This window comes from Typopeltis vanoorti, chromosome 7 (genome assembly GCF_054136105.1).
Source record: "Typopeltis vanoorti isolate ZY-2024b chromosome 7, IOZ_Tvanoo_1.0, whole genome shotgun sequence".
In the NCBI taxonomy this organism is placed as follows: domain Eukaryota; kingdom Metazoa; phylum Arthropoda; class Arachnida; order Uropygi; family Thelyphonidae; genus Typopeltis; species Typopeltis vanoorti.
In genome coordinates, this window is record NC_143555.1 from 96,639,580 (window position 1) to 96,659,765 (window position 20,186).

The following is a 20,186-nucleotide window of genomic DNA, read 5'->3' on the forward strand; positions in this document are numbered from 1 at the left end:
TCCTTTGTCCTTCAGTTCAGAGCAGATCTCCTCATTAATAACATTGAAGAGATCTCACTCTGATATTACACCTCTAGAGAAACTTAAGGTTTTGTGGGGAGTAACCATAACTGTTATTCCTCTGATAGATGTTGCATGAAGTAATTTTTCAGATTGTGTCACTATTGCTGCTTCAATAAGAATATCTCCAAAATGCAGTTTCTTTAAAGATTTTGGAGATCCTATCAACTCTTCCAAATCCTTCTGGATAAAGAAGGGTGACAGTTTTACAAGTGATTAAGAAATTACTGATTAAGAAAAGCAGTGTATTTGTTGCAGCTTCTGATGTTTTCTGTTTCGTATTTTGATTTTCTGTTGGTATTTCTAAGGTATATGAACCTGGTTGGGGCTTGATGAGGGCTCCTGATAAACAAGAAGGTGAAATATTATTCATACTCTGGTGGTTGAAGGGAGACACCAGAGCTCCCACCCACTATTGGAGCCACACATGGATGCTTGCTCTCTGGCAAGCAATGACTGTGCTCTGGAGTGGAATGTAAGGGCTATGCCAGATGTCATACCAGCACCACAGTAAGCCTTGGACCCTGTCTCCAGACCATGAAGAAGGAGAATCAGTGCAACACCACTGACCTTTGCAGGAAATCTACTAATTGAAAGAGGACAAAGTAGTGCAAAGCTACACTACCAGGATCTCCCTTTCTGGAGTTCTGTGGGGTCATGGTTTATGGCAAACACAGCAGTGAGGTGCTGGACCCAAGGGTTGGTGATCTGTAAGAAAGAATAGTCAAAAAGGCTCAGGTAAAAGAATAAAGGAAGAAAAGCACCATACAATAATAAGAATGAAAAGGGTCAGTATTGTCAGTGGGAGGTCTCTTCCACCACGCATCTGACAGAATACCACATGGAAACTTACACAGGCTGGAGCAAATAGGAATGGAAATGAAGTTGGTTGCATGGATGAGATGTGGTTGACAGACTCAGAAAGTAGTATTAGTGGAATAGAATCTAGAAGAATGAAGATGACTAGTTGAGTGCCTCAGGGCTATGTATATACAAAGACAACTACTCTTTAATTTGTATATTAAATTCAGTTGTTTGCTGATAATACAAAACTGGGGAGGGCAATAGTCGATAAAGGTGATGTAGATTTAAATCATCCTGTAGGATATCTACAGGATGATTTAAATAAATTGGCAATGTGGGAAAAGGACAATGGTTGTCAACTTAATGTTGCACTTTGGAATGAGACTTGGGATGAAAAGTTTTCATTTTATGTATTATACTGATAATATTGGACTTCAGGAAATTGACAAAGCTAGGTTGTTTTTTTTTTTTGAGGGCGGGGGGTGATAATGGTGAGCAGAGATTTGAAGTTCAAAGGACATATTACAAAAATTGGCAAAACACATCAAAGAATTACTTCGATGTTTAAAGAACAGATTGACAAGTAAAGATAAGAAGGTTATTATCCCTCTTTATAAGGCTATGATTTACCTGCACCTTTGACTATTATGCCACAAATTTGGTCACCTGAGTTATTTTGGGGATCAGTTGATGTTGGAGAGGATTAAGAGATGAGTGTTCAAACTAGTGACAGGTCTGTGGAATGCTCCATATGAGGATAAACTGAAGATGTGAGGGTTGCAGAGTTTAGTTGACAAGTGGAGGAGAGGAGACATGATAGAAACATAATTAAAGGGATTCTATATGACTGATACAAAAGAAATTTTTCAACACATGATGACTAGAGTGGGGGGGGGGGGATGAACAAGGGGTCAGCTTGCTTGGAGAGTGGTGAACAAGTGGAATGGATTGCCAGAAAGAGTTGAAAGTGCCCTGGCAGTAATGAGGAGAGATATGATAGGTACTCTGCGAATAATAGTTAGTGCATGTCTCCCATGATGAACCTTTTGACTCTATGGAGATACTTATATAATAATAATAATTCACAGCACACACATTGAAGTGAAAATGAAAACACATTTTCATTTCGCCCTGAATTTTTAACTCTATCAGTATAGCCAATGATTTTTTTTTTTTTTCAGTGATGACACCATCAAATTTGTCATCCTTTGTATGTCAACTTTAGCTACGAAAAAAAAGTAGCACAGTGCCATATGTGGAGAGTAAGGGAAGGTATAGAACATAGCCATTTTGTTTTTGTTCAGAAATCAGTCAGCAGGCGGACTATGAATTTTGCTGCACTTCATTAGTGCTTATCATTATAACAAACTTAGTCACTATAACAGAATACTGAAAAGCCTTCACTGAGTCTCATGGGTACAATTCCAAAGGAAATTCAGAGTAGTGAACTATTCAATATTACAAACTATTGGATTTGTTAAAACAGTTTGCTATAGTGAAAACAGACTTTACTAAGAACATATTCCTTTATCTGTGCTGCATTCTGCTCACTGACTGATGTCAATGACTTTCTTCATCATTAAACAGACATTCCCCTTGTTAACTCGGAATAAAACAATCAAATATTCGAAGTCTGTTTATCTTTCCTTTCTGAATACAAGTTTTAACATCTTAAAGGATTCTGTGACAGTTTTGCTCAGTATGAAGCAGAAATCACATAAGGTACAGTACACAATCACACTTGACAAGTATTGTTCAGAGGACAAAAAGGATCTTTGAAGTTCTTTAAGTGCAGAGGAAAAAATGTGTGCCAAAGAAATATGTGTGTTCATCAGTCTACCAAGTTTTTTTTATTTTTTATAGATTTTCATTCTAAAATATATCACTATATATATTCCATAAGAAGGAAAAAAAACCCTAAAAGAAAAGAATTTCAGTAATTTAGTGGTGCTGCAAAATATTTTCAATATATGAGCTGTATAAAAGAAAAACAGCTGAAAGTGGTTACTAAAGAAAGAAGCCATACAGCTTCATTTCAGCGATGCAAAATTACATAGGAAAAGTGGATATTAAATATTCAACATTATTTCAAAGCCAAATGGTTGTAGAAACTATGAAAGTTTCATAAATTGCATCAGATTTGCCTTAGCTTGCACTACTTAAAAGAACACAACTGCTGCCTAAGCATCCATATGTTCACTTTTTATTGGTGCATTTTCATAAAGGTTTCACTAGCCTGAGAAGCAATATTACTTCTCAATAATATAAACTAAAAATCTTTAAATGCAAAAGTAGAGAGAGACACCCAACAGATTCTATTCTGTGTAAATTTAATGCAAGAGGTTTGTATTATGTGCATCTGGCATTCAGGAAACTTTTGATTATACCTTGTAAAAATAATATTATTTAATCAATGACTGCAAATTAATCTATTACAAATCATCCATTGATATAATCAATAGAACATCACAAATCCTTAAGGTATATTCAAGAGGTTTCAACAAGAATTAACTTAGAAGTGGACACATCCTTATAGATGAGGAAATACTTCAAAAACTTAAAAAGCTGCAAGCAATGATGGAATAAACCTAGAATTTATTAAACATGCAAGCAACCGATAACATGAAAGTTTCTAAATTTGTTGAACTATTGGAAAAACTATATAATCCTTTGAATAGTGCATAAAATTTACAGTAATATAATTAATAAAAGACTTACAAAATATCTCTTGTGACTCTTATTGAAAGAACAAAGTGAATTCAGGTGTGGTAAGTCTTGCATTTTTGATGCATTTATCTTAAAATAAATTATGAAAAATTCAAATAATAGAATTTAGAAACACACATTTATTGACTATGTAAAGGAATATGACAAAAGTTTGACAAATTCTAAAGCTAAGAGGACGCCTAAAAACAACTTTGTATAAACTTGAATAACCTGATACAGGCTATTCAAGTTTATACTAAGGAGCACAAATAATTTAATTTAGGCTGAGAATTCTGAAGAAATAAAACCAGCTGTAGCTTATACTTATCTTTATTAGCCTTATACACAGATGACATCATATGATTATGGAAAAAAGAAGCAAGCTGATTATAGATTTTTTCTTAAATGCAGTATTTTTTGCAGGTGATTAAGGACTAACTCAGGAAGATGAAGATAAACTTAAAAAAAAGCATAGTTGAACAAGTGTCATAGTTCCAATAATTAGGGTTGCAACATTATGAATAGACTTCAAAACATACTTAGAACAATAAGAACTTTGAAAAGTAAAACACAGAAAAGAAACATAAATAAAATATGGCCACACCTACATTACATATGGATCAGAAACATGGATGCTAAACAAAAAAGATCTTATTAAAACAAAAATGCAGAAATGAAATTTCTAAGTTCAGTAAAAAGTTATATAAAGATTAGATCATATCAGTGATGAAGGTAGTTGAATATATATATCCTAAATGATAAAATAGCTAGATACAGAGAAAGACTATGTGAAAGGAATGACAGAATGAAGAGTCAAAAAACACGCACAAACATACACACACACATGTGTGCATGCACACACTCTCTCTCTCTCTCTAAATGATAAAATAGCCAAATACAGAGAAAGATTGAAAGACTATGTGGAAGAATAACACAACAAAGTTTACCAAGGGAAGTGCTGGACTACCATTCTGGAGACCAAAGAGACAATGGAAAGATCAATTTTGAAGCTGGAATAGGCACAGTGCCTATCTATCTATCTATGACTGAATAAAATAAATTAATCTGCCAATAAAATGGGCTCTAAAATGCTTAATGTGTACATGATGTTAACAGACATAACAGAGATATTTATTACATCAAACATGGCAATACCTGGACTTTTCCTTCAAATGTTTCTTGTTCCATGTCTTCAATGCCATCATCTATATGAGCTGAATTAGAAGTACTTATACTGTTTTGTGATGCACTGTTCACTCCCATAGCTAAATTAGATAAAGGTACTTCATTTTGTTTAGATATCAGTCTATCTACAACAGTTCCTACTTGACTCGATGTCTGATCAGCTTCTGCCAGATCTGTTTCAGTTTCAGCTTCTACTTCTGGTTCTATCTCTCCTTCTGGATCACATTCATAGCTCATATCTTCTTCAGCTGTTTGTGCTCCACTTTGCGAAGGTCTGGTAATAGCATGGAAGACATATGCATCATCGCCTTCACATCCTACTGTACCCCGTAAAGTTTCTTGCCTTCAAAGTAAATAAAAAAAAAAAGTCACAAAAATAATTTACTATAGATGGAAAATTAAAAACTAGTTTTTTAATCAAAGAAGGATATCATATTCGATAAAAATAGTTCATTTCCAAATTGATTCTTTGCTAACTCTTTGTATAAGTTTGAGACTAGTGATAGCTGAAATTGTAGAAGTTATTACTCTGTACAACACGATCAATATTTTATGAATTTGTTATGTCCATTAATTTTATGATCTTATAATTTTGAATTTTATGATCAATGATACAAATATAGCATCACTTAAGTACTGTATATTAAACCTCTGATTATGGAAAGTTTTTGTCCTTTGACCAAAATCATAACTGTATGTTATAAATTAAACAAGAAATGATATTCTTGGTTTAATCCTTTATCCAAGTGAAAAGGTGAAGATAAACAAGAAATGATATTCTTGATTTAATCCTTTATCCAAGTGAAAAGGAGAAGATTTGCACATGAAGTATCTTCACAACTGGGCTACTTGTATACAGAGGCTAATGATTTCACATCAACTACCTTAGTATACATTCTTTACGGTATGTATATGCCCTAAAGGTTGGGGTAATGCAGAAATCGTATATTTCCCATATACAAGTAGTGAAAAGGTGAATCAACTCTTATTTGAATTACTCTGGATCAGAGATAGATGTTGAAATGTTTTTGCAATTGGTTAAAATATAAATTAAAGATACCAAGAAATTATATTTTTGGTTTAATCATTTATCCAGACTGTGGATAAATAAAAAATTATTTATTTTCAACAAATAATTGTATGTTAAATTCTACATATAAATTACATCACTATCTAGAGACTGCCATTCCCCATTTCTCATCAAAAATGTCATGTGAGAAGTACATATCTTGAGCAGCACACATATCCATAACTAATGTTCCCTCTGAGTTGTGTGAATGCACATGCCTAGTAACTTCACTTATAAAATTTTTACTTTAAGATTTTCTAATTCACAGTCAACAATTTCTGAACATACTATAAAAATTAATTATATAATAAAATATTCTTGTCACTTATTTTATTTAGTAATTTCTCCATCTCCACTTGAATATTACTCTAACCCATTCCAAACTTAATACACTAATTAGTTACTTTTAGCCTGCACTGACGCTGATGTAATCGAGTTGCAGAGACATTATTTGTTCAGACAGTACAGTCACCTAAACTTGTGCAATGGTAATGGATCTTTGTACTCTTAAAGAATTAATTTGCTTAAATTCACATACGAACAAACACAATATGCCTCTGCAACTTGCTGATGGCAGCATCAGTTGGCCCACATGTAGGCTAAAAGTAATTAATCAGTGTATTAAGTTGGAATGTGTTACAGTAATATTGGAGTGGATATATTGAAGAAATTACTAAATAAAATAAGTGCCAATTATGATTTACTCTACACTGATTTTCCCTCTAAGGAACAAAGAGAAAAATCATGATAACTCAAAAACTATATGATGAATTTTTATGAAATTTGGTGAAAAGCAGTATGATATGAGATGTGAAAGAAACACCAAAAAATTGTAAATAAATAGTTAAATTAAGCAACAAATGGGTACATGAAATCAATAGTCAAAAATAAGAGGTCCAAATCAAATTATTTGAATAAGAAACATGGTCACCTCTCACAGCAATAATAACCATTGCGCCTGCAAAGTTCTCCTAAGTCCCTCAAGATTTTTGGGAGGGGTACACCTGAAAACCTTGAGGGACTTAGGGAATGCATCCTCAAACCATTGTACTACCTCCACCATAAGTGTCCCTCTCACAGATATTAGAGGGGGAATATTATCCAAGTATTTCAATAAGAAACATGGCCACCTCTCACAGCAATACAGCACTCACAACGATGTTTCATACTGTTATAATGGTGTCCAGAAGATCAGTTGGTAATAATAACCATTGCTCCTGCAAAGTTCTCGTAAGTATCCTCAAGATTTTTGGGAGAGGGACACCTCCTGAAAACCTTGAGGGACTTAGGGGATGCATCCTCAAACCATTGTACTACCTCCACCATAAGTATCCCTCTCACAGATATTAGAGGAGGAATAACATGTCCGTGGTTCTCTCTAGATCAGAGCATACCTGGTATTGCTTTGTAGAGCAAATCAGGACATCTGTAAACAACATTGATCACAACCATGGATCCAACTGATGTGGAACCTGACATTTCAAACTTTCTCTTGTGGCATAGGGATAGGGGCATGTAGACTACCGGGCACCTAGCATACAAACCACCTTCATGAAACTTTCTGTGCACAGTGAAAACAGATACCAATGTTCCTGAAGCTAACAAAAGTTCAGATCATAGCTGATTTGGGGTAGCACTATTGTTGCAATGAGTAGATAATCACAGACATTGGTTCCCCAATGCAGTTGTAGCCTGTGGTCCCTTCCTTCACTGTATATATCAGGGATGCCGTTTGTGAACTGTTGGAATTGGTTCCACAGTCTATGAACCATGGAATGACTCACATGCAACCATCTAGCTGACTATGGGAAGCCTATAATGTTATGAAGGCTTTGGGAAGCCTATAGTGTTATGATGGCTTGCCAACTGAATCTACTGGTTAAATAACATTTTGCAGCCATATCCACAGATTATGCTATCACGGAATGTCTTGTTCTTGCACTATACAAGAAATGGAAAACATCTCCAAAACATCCACTTTTATGCCGTGGCTTATTTGCATATACTGCTGAAAGTGCCACTCATTTGTGTACGATAACCAAATCAGTGTTACTTTTTACATTATGTAAATGACTTTCATATGCCTCCCCCCCCCCTCAAAGTTATCATGATTTTTTTCTTTGTTCCTTAATTTATGGAAGCCGGTGGGGTATCCATAACTATAGAATAACATGTAAATGCCACAGTAAAATAAATTTTATTATGTAAATTTTTCATCTTATGTATTGCTGGATCCTTCTTCGTCTTAACCCATACTTTGGATCCGACATGTTTATCACTATGATGTTCTTAAACAATTGATAGGTTGCTAGTTGATTTCTAATCCAAATATAGAGAAAATTTATATTTACTGACTGCACCACTCTATATCTAAATTAGTCCAAGAATTAGAGTAAAACCAACTCTCAACTATTTCTCTTTTATGTGTTATTATTATATATACTGGCCGAGTATATTTAACTTAATTAATTCACCCGCTTTGGTTCGAATATTTTATGAATGGTGCAGTAAAAGAGATTCAGGTAAAATACAACTTTAAATCAACAAACAAACATTTAATTTAGGCTTACAATTTATACACTTTAACTTAAATCACTGAATAAGGTATTATAAACATTTGAGCTCATCTGGTAATACAGTCATACAATCTCAGGCAATGGTTAATCTGTTGTTCTGTTGTCTGAAATACAGTCTTCACAAGGTTCATTTAACCATTTAATAAGGTTCAATGTCATAAAGTTCCTTAGTGATCAATTACACTAATATCTCATAGTTACTTAAGTTTCAAATACAATAAAAATGCAGTAACACTTCTTCACAAGTACACACTCTTAATTCCACACTCCAGCTAATCTCTGCAAAAATGTTACTGTTAATATAGGGATATTTTAGGAAGAAACACACATATCTCTGCATAGGAATATCAATGGTTGGAATATTCTTACTGGTAATCTTCCTTCTTCATCTACTTATATTTGAACACTTTTTATAACTTTATACACTTTAAAGAATTAACGGCACTTATTAAAACAAATCTTCCTAGTAATAACTGAATTAATTAATGGTCACAATTCACATGGTTAAATGTTCTTGCATGAAGTAAAACTCTTGTACTATCTTAGACATTACTTGACCAATTCAGTATTCTACTAATCACTCATGAACTAAGGTGACACACAATAATTCCTTAACTTGAAGTTTTCATGCACAGTTGCCTATTCCTCCCGCACTCAATTAATCTTTTAGGCACTATAATTCTTAACACAGCTAACGTTAAACTCAACCTTGTTGCCTCTAATTATTCTCTAGTTACTCCTTGCTATGCTTCAAGTTTCCGTGTGTCCTTGAAAATTCGGCCCTGAAATTAAATCTCAACTAAAGTACAGCTAGTCATTCAGTAGTCACTTAGCTATCTTCCGTTGCCTTATTTGTTATTCTGCAACTTACTAGCTAACCTGCTCCACGACTAGCAGACTTTAATTAGCTACTTGAGTGACTCGCTAATATCGCACTCTGATTCCCCGAATGAATCTCCTTTTTTCTTTCCTTCCTCCGAATGCCGAATTAGAATATTCCTCTATTTTTTCAGTGTTCCTAGCTTATATATCCCTTCTTCCCACCTAAATCGTTCTCGTGCTCTCTTTAACTAAAATCCTTTCCAGTAAACTTTCAACATTTCTCCCTCACGCTCTGTTCCAAACTCGTGCAAGCCATCTAACATACGTTTCCATGACAACAAAATAAAATATAATAAAATTGAGGTATTGAATAACATTATACTTCTACATACAGGAACAAATAAAGAATATTTACATTTCAATTAATACGCAGTTAAAATGTTGAATACAAATTCTTATAATAACATAGCAATAAATAAAATCAACTTAATAATATTTTAATACAGAGTCTTTTCATTATTAATACATGTCTTTGATTAATTAATTATTAATAGAACTTAAAGGTAGTTATATGAATATTAATTTATAACTAGAGATTTACATAAAATAATATCTACAAATGTAGCCTTTGCCATGGCGGATTATGTTGGATTCTGAAAGGAGTATTAATAATTTTAATTTTTCTTCATTCAGAATCCAACAGTATCATAAGACATCATCAGTACAATTAGCAAACAACAATAGGAATTGAATTAGAAAACAGTAAAGTGCATGCTTAAATTGGAATCCCTCTAGGTATACATTTGGATTATATCCACAATACATCCGCTCACCATCCATCTCAAAAACATGGCACCATAAAATCCTAGTATCCAGAGCACACAAGATTTGTTCTTCTGAAGAATCTCTAAAACAAGAATTGGAAATTGTCAAAGAAATAGCCTTACTAAATGGATATAATCCAATAATAACCCCAAAAGTAATCAATCAATCACTCTCCTATAAAGCAATCCAAACAAGAAGAAGCCCACAGGATTCCTATACCATATATTAATGGCATCTCTGAACACGTGGCAAAAATTATGAAAAAATATCAACTCATTGCTAGCTATAAACACATCAATCAAAAATTCACAACTTTCACCAATGATGCTACCTGGTATATACAAAGACACCATGTTTGTGTAACTTGTCTTACTACGGACAAACAGGAAGATCTGTAAATAAACGTATCTCTGAATGTCAAGACAACATCCATCTGATCAAACCTCACAAATCTGGCTTTGCACAACATGGAATTGAAAATGCTAGCTACAAGATCCAATGGCAAAATGCTAAGCTGCTACATAGATCCACATATAAACATGAATGTTTATATAAAGAAAGTGCTGAAGCCCTACTTCATAAGACCTAATCTTAATCGTAATCAATATCTCATTATTCCCAAAGTTTGGGAAATTGTTATCCTCAATTGTATTAAATAAATTTATCTCTTATATTATTATTACTACTACTTGACATCTCCAGTGAGTCCAAGGACTCACTGCAGGAGGGCACTCTATTCTACTTTGCTAAATACATTTCACCCTTTCCACTACTACTTAATCCTACTATGACACTATAACCATCAATGCCATCATCAGCAACAACAGTATTCTTTTTTGTCTGTAAATTTGTTCCGAAGGCCAATTTGCCTGTATACGGGATGAAAAACTTCAGTTTCTGGGAGAAAAAACCCCTGCTACTTCCGTATGAGATCAGCTAACTGATCTTCATTTGAAGATTAGTTAGCTGATCTTCAATTATCACAACAAGAATTGAAAGTAAGTCTTTTCCAATCGATGGGTGCAATGTTCCACTGTTCTTCCAATTGTGCTAAGGAGGCAACATTTAAATTAAATTTAATTCATTTTAATTTTAGTACAAGAGTTTTAATCCATTAACATGCAAATATATACATAGAGGGATTCCAGCATGCACTTTACTGTTTTCTAATTTAATTCCTATTGTTGTTTGCTAATTGTACTGATGATTTCTTGGGATATATAAGATGAAATATTTACATAATAAAATATATTTTACTGTGGCATGTGTGTTATTCTATAGTTAGTGTAAAACTCATTTCTATAGCATGCTCAAAAATTTTGTGCTCACAATTTTACAGGCTAAAGCTAGATAGAAAAAAAAAGGTAACATTAATATGAGAAATATTACATTAGTAGCTTTAGTGGATTAAACCTTCAAAATGTTACCATTGAAATTAAAGCAGAAAAGAACTACGTATATGCAGTATTTAAGCAGCAGAAGGAGTAAGCATTTAGGTTGCTCTTATAGAAATATTTAGTATGCAACATACAAGAAATTGTAACAAAGATGCCACCAATTTTAGGCATATCATATGACAAATTTATGACTTTTGCTACTGTGACCACAGGCTACTGCACATATTGAGAGCTGAGACTGGAAACTTGCACACAAAATGTTTTCCACCTGAACATGAGCCATCAAAAATTAGAAGGAACACTGTTCATAACTAAATTGTGATCTAAAGTATTTCATATTTCATCTGCAAAATAATTACATTCTAACCACAACTGTTGTACAGAAAGTGTGCTAAAGACAACCCACAAGAATTCTATCAATATGCTGCAAGTAAAAGAAAGAATGAATATGAAAGAATAACTCTTCTAAAATCCTGATGGTGTGAGAGTTACAGACGCAGAAGAGGTTGTTCAGTTAATGAGTGCCCATTTTGTTAAAAGCTATCAACCTGGTGTATGCAACATTGAGCTCACTGTTACCTCTTCACTAGATGAAGAAATGCATGTGTATGAAACAAGGTATTAGAGCTGTTGCACAAATTGAATAAGAATTCAGCAATAGGGACTGATGGGGATATCAGCACGTGTGCTAAAAGAGTGTTCAACTGAACTGGCCATCCCTTTGATGAGGCTATTTAATATGAGTCTCAGAACAGGGAAGATTCCACAGGAATGTATGGTAATTCCATTGCACAAGGATGGTGCAAAGACCGATGTATCCAACTATCGACCAATTAGTATCTCAGGAGTGATTGTGAAGATTTTGGAAAAATTGGTTAGGGCTCGCATTCGGAAATGAGTTGACAGTGAATCTCTACTTTGCAATAAACAACATGGGTTTACTAAGGGAAGGTCATGTTTTATCAATTTGCTCACATTCTATAACAATGTTACCATTGAACTAAACAAGGAGAATGAGTACACTGTGATACTTTTGGATTTTGCTAAGGCTTTTGACAGAATACAGCATGGTAGACCACTGTTGTATAAACTGGAGAATATGAGTTTGGATTATAAAATATTAGTGTGGAAAAGGAGGATGGTTGACTGACAGATATTAAAAAGTGGTATACGGGAAATATGACTCTGCGAGATTTAAGGTAACCAGTGGTGTGCCACAAAAGGATCAGTGCTTGGTCCACTGTTATTCAATCCGTACATTAATAGTATTGTGAAGGATTTGACAGGCAGCATACAGTTATTTGCTGATGATGCAAAGATAGGTGGGGTAATCAGGAATGCTGCTGTTATGCAGTACTTGCAGAATGATTTGAATAGACTGCAATTGTGGGCATGGGAAAAATAGATGTCAGTAAATGCAACGTCATCACTTTTGTGTGATTAGATATCCAATGTCATATTATATTAGTGGGATTATGCTAGAAGAAACTGATCAGGCTAGGGATCTTGGAATGTTAGTATATAGGAATTTGAAGTTCAGGGGCCATGTAGATAAGACTGCAAATACAACTCAAAAGATAATTGCAATGCTGAAACGAACTTTCACATGTAAAGATGAGATGTCATTTTGCCTCATTACAAGGAGTTGATAAGACCTCACATGGACTAGTGTGCACAGGTCTGGTCTTCAGAATCACCACAAAAACCTGACACAGGTCTGGTTTTTGTGGTGATTCTGATACAGTGGAGAGAGAGAAAGAGAGTGCAAAGAAGAGTGTCAAAAATGATATCAGGATTGTGGAGTACAGAATATGAAGACAGATTGAGAATTTGTAGACTGCAGACACTAGGCAAAAAGGAGAAAGAAATATGACTGAGACATACAAACTTCTGAAAGGGTCATAATTGTAAATAATTTTGTTATTTGTCATACATCGGTACATTTGTAAATAAGGATACTACATCCAGACTGGCCATTATGTCTGTTTTTGTTGGTTTCGCATTCTTCAGTTTTTCAACAAATTGTTGAGAATTTTTAATATAGGATTCTGTTTGTCTGATTTTTCATTTTAGTAAGTTTGTAAGATGTTTAGCTAAAAGGTTTGTTGGGGAGGACCTGCCATCAACAACTGGATGAAGTGGGACTTCTTTATGTACTTTAGGTGCACCATAAAGTCTATGAGTAATGGGATGTAAGGATTTAATTTTTCTTTACAATTCCTCAGGCCAAGTACTCATATTGCAGATCAGATGGTTTGTCTCATTATGATTCATCATGGTAGGATCTTTGTTGATCTGACTGAAGAATGTGAAACCAACAAAAACAGACAATGGCCAGTCTGGATGTAGTATCCTTATTTACAAATGTACCTATAGAAGAAATCATTAACATTATCAAAGATCTCTTTCCTGTAGATATTACACAGATGTTCAAGCACCGCCTAAAATCAAATTTCTTTAAGGTAAACAAGATGTACCAACAATTAGAAGGCCTAGCATTGGCAGCCCTCTGTCACCACCATGTGCAGTACTTCGATTCCTTTCAGTTAATTATCGATTCTTTATAGGACATCTGAAACAGTGATTTTTCTCTTTCAGATTCTCTCAATTCGTTTACCAGGATGTGTTATGTCAACAGAAGTCATCCAAGTCAAATGTCAAGATTAAATTGTCATTGAGGTGTCAGTGATGTAAAATAACTGAGTACAACTTCACCCAATAACTAGAGGGAATGAGAGTGAGAGAGCTCCTGCAGCATATAGAAATGTTAAAAGATTCAAATCAATGTAACAAGAAACAAGGTATGATTCTACATCAGGTTTGGTCATCTTTTCATCAAAAACCTAGTGTATGCAACATCAGTCTGTTTCAAAGAAAGTATTTCTGCTATTAAACTTGTTGGTAACTCAACAATGTATTTTATTTGCCTCTTCTGAAGAAATGTACTATAATGCACACAAAACTAATAGATTAAAATTTAATAAAATAAAATAATTGTTCAACAAACCGTCTCCATGTGGAATATATGCTGGCATAAACTTTCAATAAGTCGGAAATGGTAGAAATGGAATGTTATTAATCCCAACTCAAAACAGGATGGTAACCTCCAGCACATTTCATATTATGAGTAGCTGAAGGATTAAATAATCCAGTAATCTCACTCTAAAAACCAAACACTATTTTTTTTCTTCCAGGCCTTCAATAAGCAGAAAGTTTCATTCTGCATTATTTCATCACACAATAAAAAAAAAAAAAAAAAATCAGCTAACGCCTTTTTATTCCCCGTATACGGGGAGTAGGCGAGGCCATTTAGCCCTATCTAACTTTTTGGAGACTGAGTGGGCAGTTCAATCTCCACTGGTACCAATCAGAGATAGATGGCCCAAGGCTATCACTAATTAAGCGGTACTCAGTGAAGAGAGACGGCTCAAATGTGCCGCCATCTCGTGGTCCCTAACCCTAACACAATATATTTAATGTCTGAAATAATGTGGGTTCTACGGTCGATTTTCTTGAGTTTACAGGACGAAAAACCCGAGTTTCCGGGAGGAAAAACCTGCTTGCCCGTGCCAGAGATCGACTAACTCGGGAACCGGTCGAAAAAAGGCTTAGAAAAATTTCCTCTAGTCGCCGACTAGACTCGAAACCAAGTCTTCCTTCGTGCGGCCAAGCGCGGTGGTTGGCAAACGCCACATCCACTGAGCTACACAGGCTCGTCACATCACACAATAAGTGAAGATAATTATCTATTACTCCAACATATGCTAGTGGATTCTTTGCTAAACCAGATGAAACAAAAAATTTCACCTAGCTATTCAAAAATGGTTAGGGCGATAATGTTTATCATTACACAGACTATCTACAGCAGGGGTTCCCAACCTTTTTGTTTCCTAGAGCACATTCTAAAATACCGACAGGGCGATGGGCACCACTATTTTTTCAAGCAAATGTTTTGAATTCTTTTGTTAAATGAATACATACAAAGTTTACATTATAATCAAATGTTTTATTACTTAAAAGTTTACATTATATAAAAATTTAAATATATATATGTAAGTTAGTGTGATCTTTGGCATTGCATTTCATTGGCCAGTGCTTCAATGAAAAACTTCGAATGCACGTCTACTTTACATTGTATGCGTTTAATACTCATCATGTGTCATATAGCATGCCATGAATTGTTGCGTGATTATTTCAAACTATACAGCACACGGTTGAACAGCAGCGGGCACACACAAATTGGTTGACGGGCACCATGGTGCCCGTGAACCCCTGATCTACAGCATTGGCAGTAACTTGAGGCATAATCTCTCTTGAGATTATGAGTCAGATGACTTGGAAACTTCCTAATGACAAGTTTATAGTTATCTATCAATTTACCTTTATACTATACATGTCTGTGGAATAACTGTTTTCAAGCTGTAGCTTCAAAGAATGAACATCAATTCTGACTTCAAAGGTTTATTTAATAAACTTTTAGACTTCACAAGCCTAGTTAGGTATTGCATATTATTCATTCTATCTTGACAATTTCAAAAAGAATATATACAGCTATGCTCTGTCCATTCATACAGCATTGTGTATAAATTTATATAACTGTTAAGCATTCCATACATTTTATGGCAGTTAGGCCCATGAATGGCCACTGTATCATATTACAGTTTGTACCTTCATGGCACTTGTCAATAAATTCTGAGTAAAAACATCACCTACTAATTTTCTGTTTTTGTCATTCTTGTTCTGAGAATAAGGACATTAAAATGGAAGAAGAATCAAATCTAGCATAGGTCGAATGCCATGTAGTTTGAATATTAACGTGAGGAAATATTTCACTGCAGTAGCTAACTGAAAAGTACTGGCAGTAAGTGCTGCTGAAGTGAACCTGGCTTATCAAACACATCAGGAAAAAAAAAAAAAGGATTTGCTGCTGTTGGGAATATAAGAAAGCTTAACATTTGGCAGCAGTGTGTGGAGCTATAAGACAAAATGGAGATTTTATTGAGAACCTATCAAATGTATTTTGCTAAATAAATGTTTGGTTTAACAACGGGAGCAAAATGTGCAAAACTTTTAAAATAATTCTCATATTTGAATGTATATTCACTGTTCAGTTCATATATATATATATATATATATATATATATATATATACATATATTCTCATTTTGATAGTTTTACTTGCATGCACGCAGCATTGTGTGTGTGTGTGGGGGGGGGGGGGCTCATTATGATGTGTCATTCCAGTTGTCTCTAATTACACTAATTATTGCTAAATATAGTATATATACTATAAATGTCTCTGTACCATATTTAGTGATACAATAAAGCTATTTGTTGCTAGCTTCTGCAGTATAGTGTCTGTTGAGGTTGGAATGTTTTTCATGGCATAGAAACATTTTTATTCCAGTGTTCGGAAACACCAGATGAAGTAAAAAATCTATCTATTCCTGAATATAAATGAATACTTCCATATGCTATAAGAAGTGGTTGATCTACAACACAATAGTAGCATATGTGAGATATCTATTACTGATAAGACAGAAGCGCCACTGACAAAAAAAAAGTTATGAATGTAGGGAATTTCATTGGATAATTGCGATGACGACTGGAAATTCATTATCATCCTTTCAGGGATTTAAGCCTGATGGCATGTTCTGGTCTTGTTCCATCTTTTCCTTGGTTGTCCCTGAATTCTATATCCTCCAACTGAGTGATATTGGAATATTTTTTTTTCTTCTCAGGTAGTATTGAACTCTCCATTCATTCAATATGTTCAATCCACTTCTTTTGGAATTCATATACTTTGTCCAATACTGAGTCTATTTTTAATTCTTTACTTATCTCTGTGCTTCTTTTTTTTTTTTTTTGTTCCAGAGAGTGTAGCTTGCTGTTCTTTGCAGAAATTTCATTTCTCAGTTTCAAATTTTTTTTTTTTTTCTTCTGCATCTTTCATGGTCCATAATTCATTCCACACGGTAGAGAAGGTCTTACCAAAATTTATAAGCACTTGTTCTTGAATATTTTTGAACTTGGTTAGGTTTGAAAATATTACTGATAATTCCTGTTATCTATAGAAAATTTGAAATTTTGATATCAATGTTAGCTTCTTTTATATATGATACAGCACATTCAAGATATTTGAAGCAGTCAATTTGATCTAAAATGTTATTTTAGAACATTAACATAAAAAGGATATAAAGTATAATTCCACAATCCAGTTTAAATGTTAGTTTTATATTTTTTCCTCCCTATTTCTTTACTATTTCATCTATATCGATATTACATAAGAGTGATGGTGACATTGGGCATCCCTGAACGACCCCTCTGTTTATTGATTTCCATTCTGTAATTATTACATTGATTCTTACAGCTATTTGGTTTTGGTGATACATGTTAGTTATTGCAGCAAGCAACTGATTTCGAATGTTTAGATTCTTGGGTACAGTCCAGTTTTCTGGTAATCTACAAATACTATGTGTATATCTATATTGAATTCACAATGTTTTTCCATCAAGATTTTTAATGTAAAAGCTGGGTCAATGCACGATCATTCTTTCCAGAAGCCATTTTGTTTTTCACAAAGTTTATCTTCTACATATGATTTAAGTATTGAAGTTAACATAATTTGATAATATATTATAATATAATTCATGCATATATATAATGTTAAATTATATATGCATGAATATTGTTATTCTTATGTAGTTTTCAGAGTTATATTCAGGCAATGACAATCAAGGAAAAGAAGGAGTAGCCATAGTATTCAACACAAAATACGAGGCTCGTTTTCTTGAATGGCAGGCAGTGTCTAGTAGAGTGATTTGGGCCAATATCAGAATGGGGAACTGGACAATGAGACTTATTTGTGCCTATGGTCCCAGAGAAGGTTCTACTAAGGTAGAAGTGGAGGAATTTTTTGAGGCTCTAGAGAAGGCTACTGATACAATGAAAAAGGAAAAGTTGGTCCTTGTTGGGGATCTAAATAGCAGAGTAGGAAGTGATTGTCAGACATACAAAAATGTTTTGGGAAAATTTGGAGAAAAGAGCAAACCAAATAATAATGACAAATACCTGTTGGATTTCTGCTCAGGACTTGGACTGGTTATTACTAACAACATGTTCCAACATAAAAATGTGCACAAATTCACATGGAGAGAAGAGGCAAGGAATAAGAAAAGTCTCATTGACTATGTTATTGTTGATAGTGATGTTTTCTCCCTGGTGCAGGATACCAGAGTGTACAGAGGATTTGAAATTGGAGGGGATCACTATTTAGTCTTGAGCAGGATAAAATTGAATTTCATATCGAAAAGAATGACATATAAGAAAGTTTTAAAGTGAATAAAAGTTGAGCAACTCTCAGATGTGAACTGTAGACTAAAATACACAAAGATTATTCAAGGAAAAATGAAAGAGTTTGAGAACAGGAATCAAACCATGGAGAATCAGTGGCAAGCCCTGAAGAAAAACCCTGATTGATTCAGCTAGAGAGGCATTGGTGAAGTTATCTGCAAGGATAGAAAAATCAGAACTCCATGGTGGACACAGGAAGTTAAAGAGGCAGTGAAGGAAAAGAAGAAAGCATATCAAAAGTTCCTGGCAAATAAGTCAGCTTGTGCTCTTAGAGAATACCGAGACAAATGTAAGAAAGCTAAACAGTGTGTAAAACTAGCTAAACAAAAGTCATGGGAGGACTTTGGCAAGAACATAGAAAATAAATATCAAGAAGGTGGTAAAATATTCTGGAGGCTGTTGAAGAAGCTTAGGAATGGAGGAAACAGTGCTGTAAAAGGAGTTAGAGATGATAAAGGTGAAATGAAAATAGGAGAAAAAGATATCCTTAAAGTATGGAGTAATTACTTTGAAACTTTGCTAAATGAAACAAGCAGTTATGACATCACAGTGATAAAAAATACTGACCAGGCATGCAGTCAAGAATACATATCCATACTTGAAGTAGAAAGAGCCATCAAAGGCTTGAAATGTGGAAAGGCAGCAGGAGTAGATGATATTCGACAAGAAATGCTGAAGTATGGTGGTATAAAAGTCTTACAGTGGCTGCAGTGCATAGTTCAGAATGCCTGGACAAAGGGACGAATTCCCAATGATTCGAGTAGAGCTCTCATAGTACCTTTATATAAAAAGGGAAATAAAACTGAATGTGAGAATTACAGAGGTATATCCCAATTCTTCTCAACTGTTTCTCAAGTATACTTGAGAAACAGTGGAGAAGAATTGTGGAAGAAAAGCTTGGTGAAGAACAAGCTGGATTCAGGCCAAATAGAGGCTGTCAGGATCAGATCTTCACTTTATGACAAATAGTGGAGAAATCATGGGAATATAACAAAGATCGGTATTTAAGTTTTATCGATTTGGAAAAGGCATATGACAAGGTGCCAAGAGAGAAGCTATTCAATATGCTACAGTTATATGGTGTCAATGGGACATTATATCAAGCAATACTTATTTTTTATTTGAGTTGTAAGTCAGCAGTCAGAATTGAAGGAAGTACAGGAAGATGGCTTAATGTTAAATCTGGTGTGAGACAAGGATGTACATTATCCCGTCTATTATTCATTATCTATATGGATCACATTATGAAGGAAAGTGGTATTAAACATGATATCAAAATTGGAGATGTTAATGTCAGCTCTTTGCTTTATGTGGACGATGTTATACTTCTAAATAAATCTGCTACATGTCTGCAAGATTTTCTGACTAAATTGAATAACTGTTGTAATA

The 20,186-nt window shown here is 34.2% G+C and overlaps 1 protein-coding gene across 5 annotated transcripts in view; it reads right to left on the bottom strand.

Moving 5' to 3' along the window:
* Window positions 1-20,186, bottom strand: part of LOC150104886 (uncharacterized) — a 695,785-nt gene that overhangs the window by 39,136 nt on the left and 636,463 nt on the right. For all 5 annotated transcript variants that reach the window (XM_090395398.1, XM_090395401.1, XM_090395397.1 and 2 more), the window contains exon 32: window positions 4,726-5,098. In XM_090395398.1, the coding sequence (XP_090251524.1) occupies window positions 4,726-5,098 (373 nt within the window). The remainder of the gene's footprint in view (window positions 1-4,725; window positions 5,099-20,186) is intronic.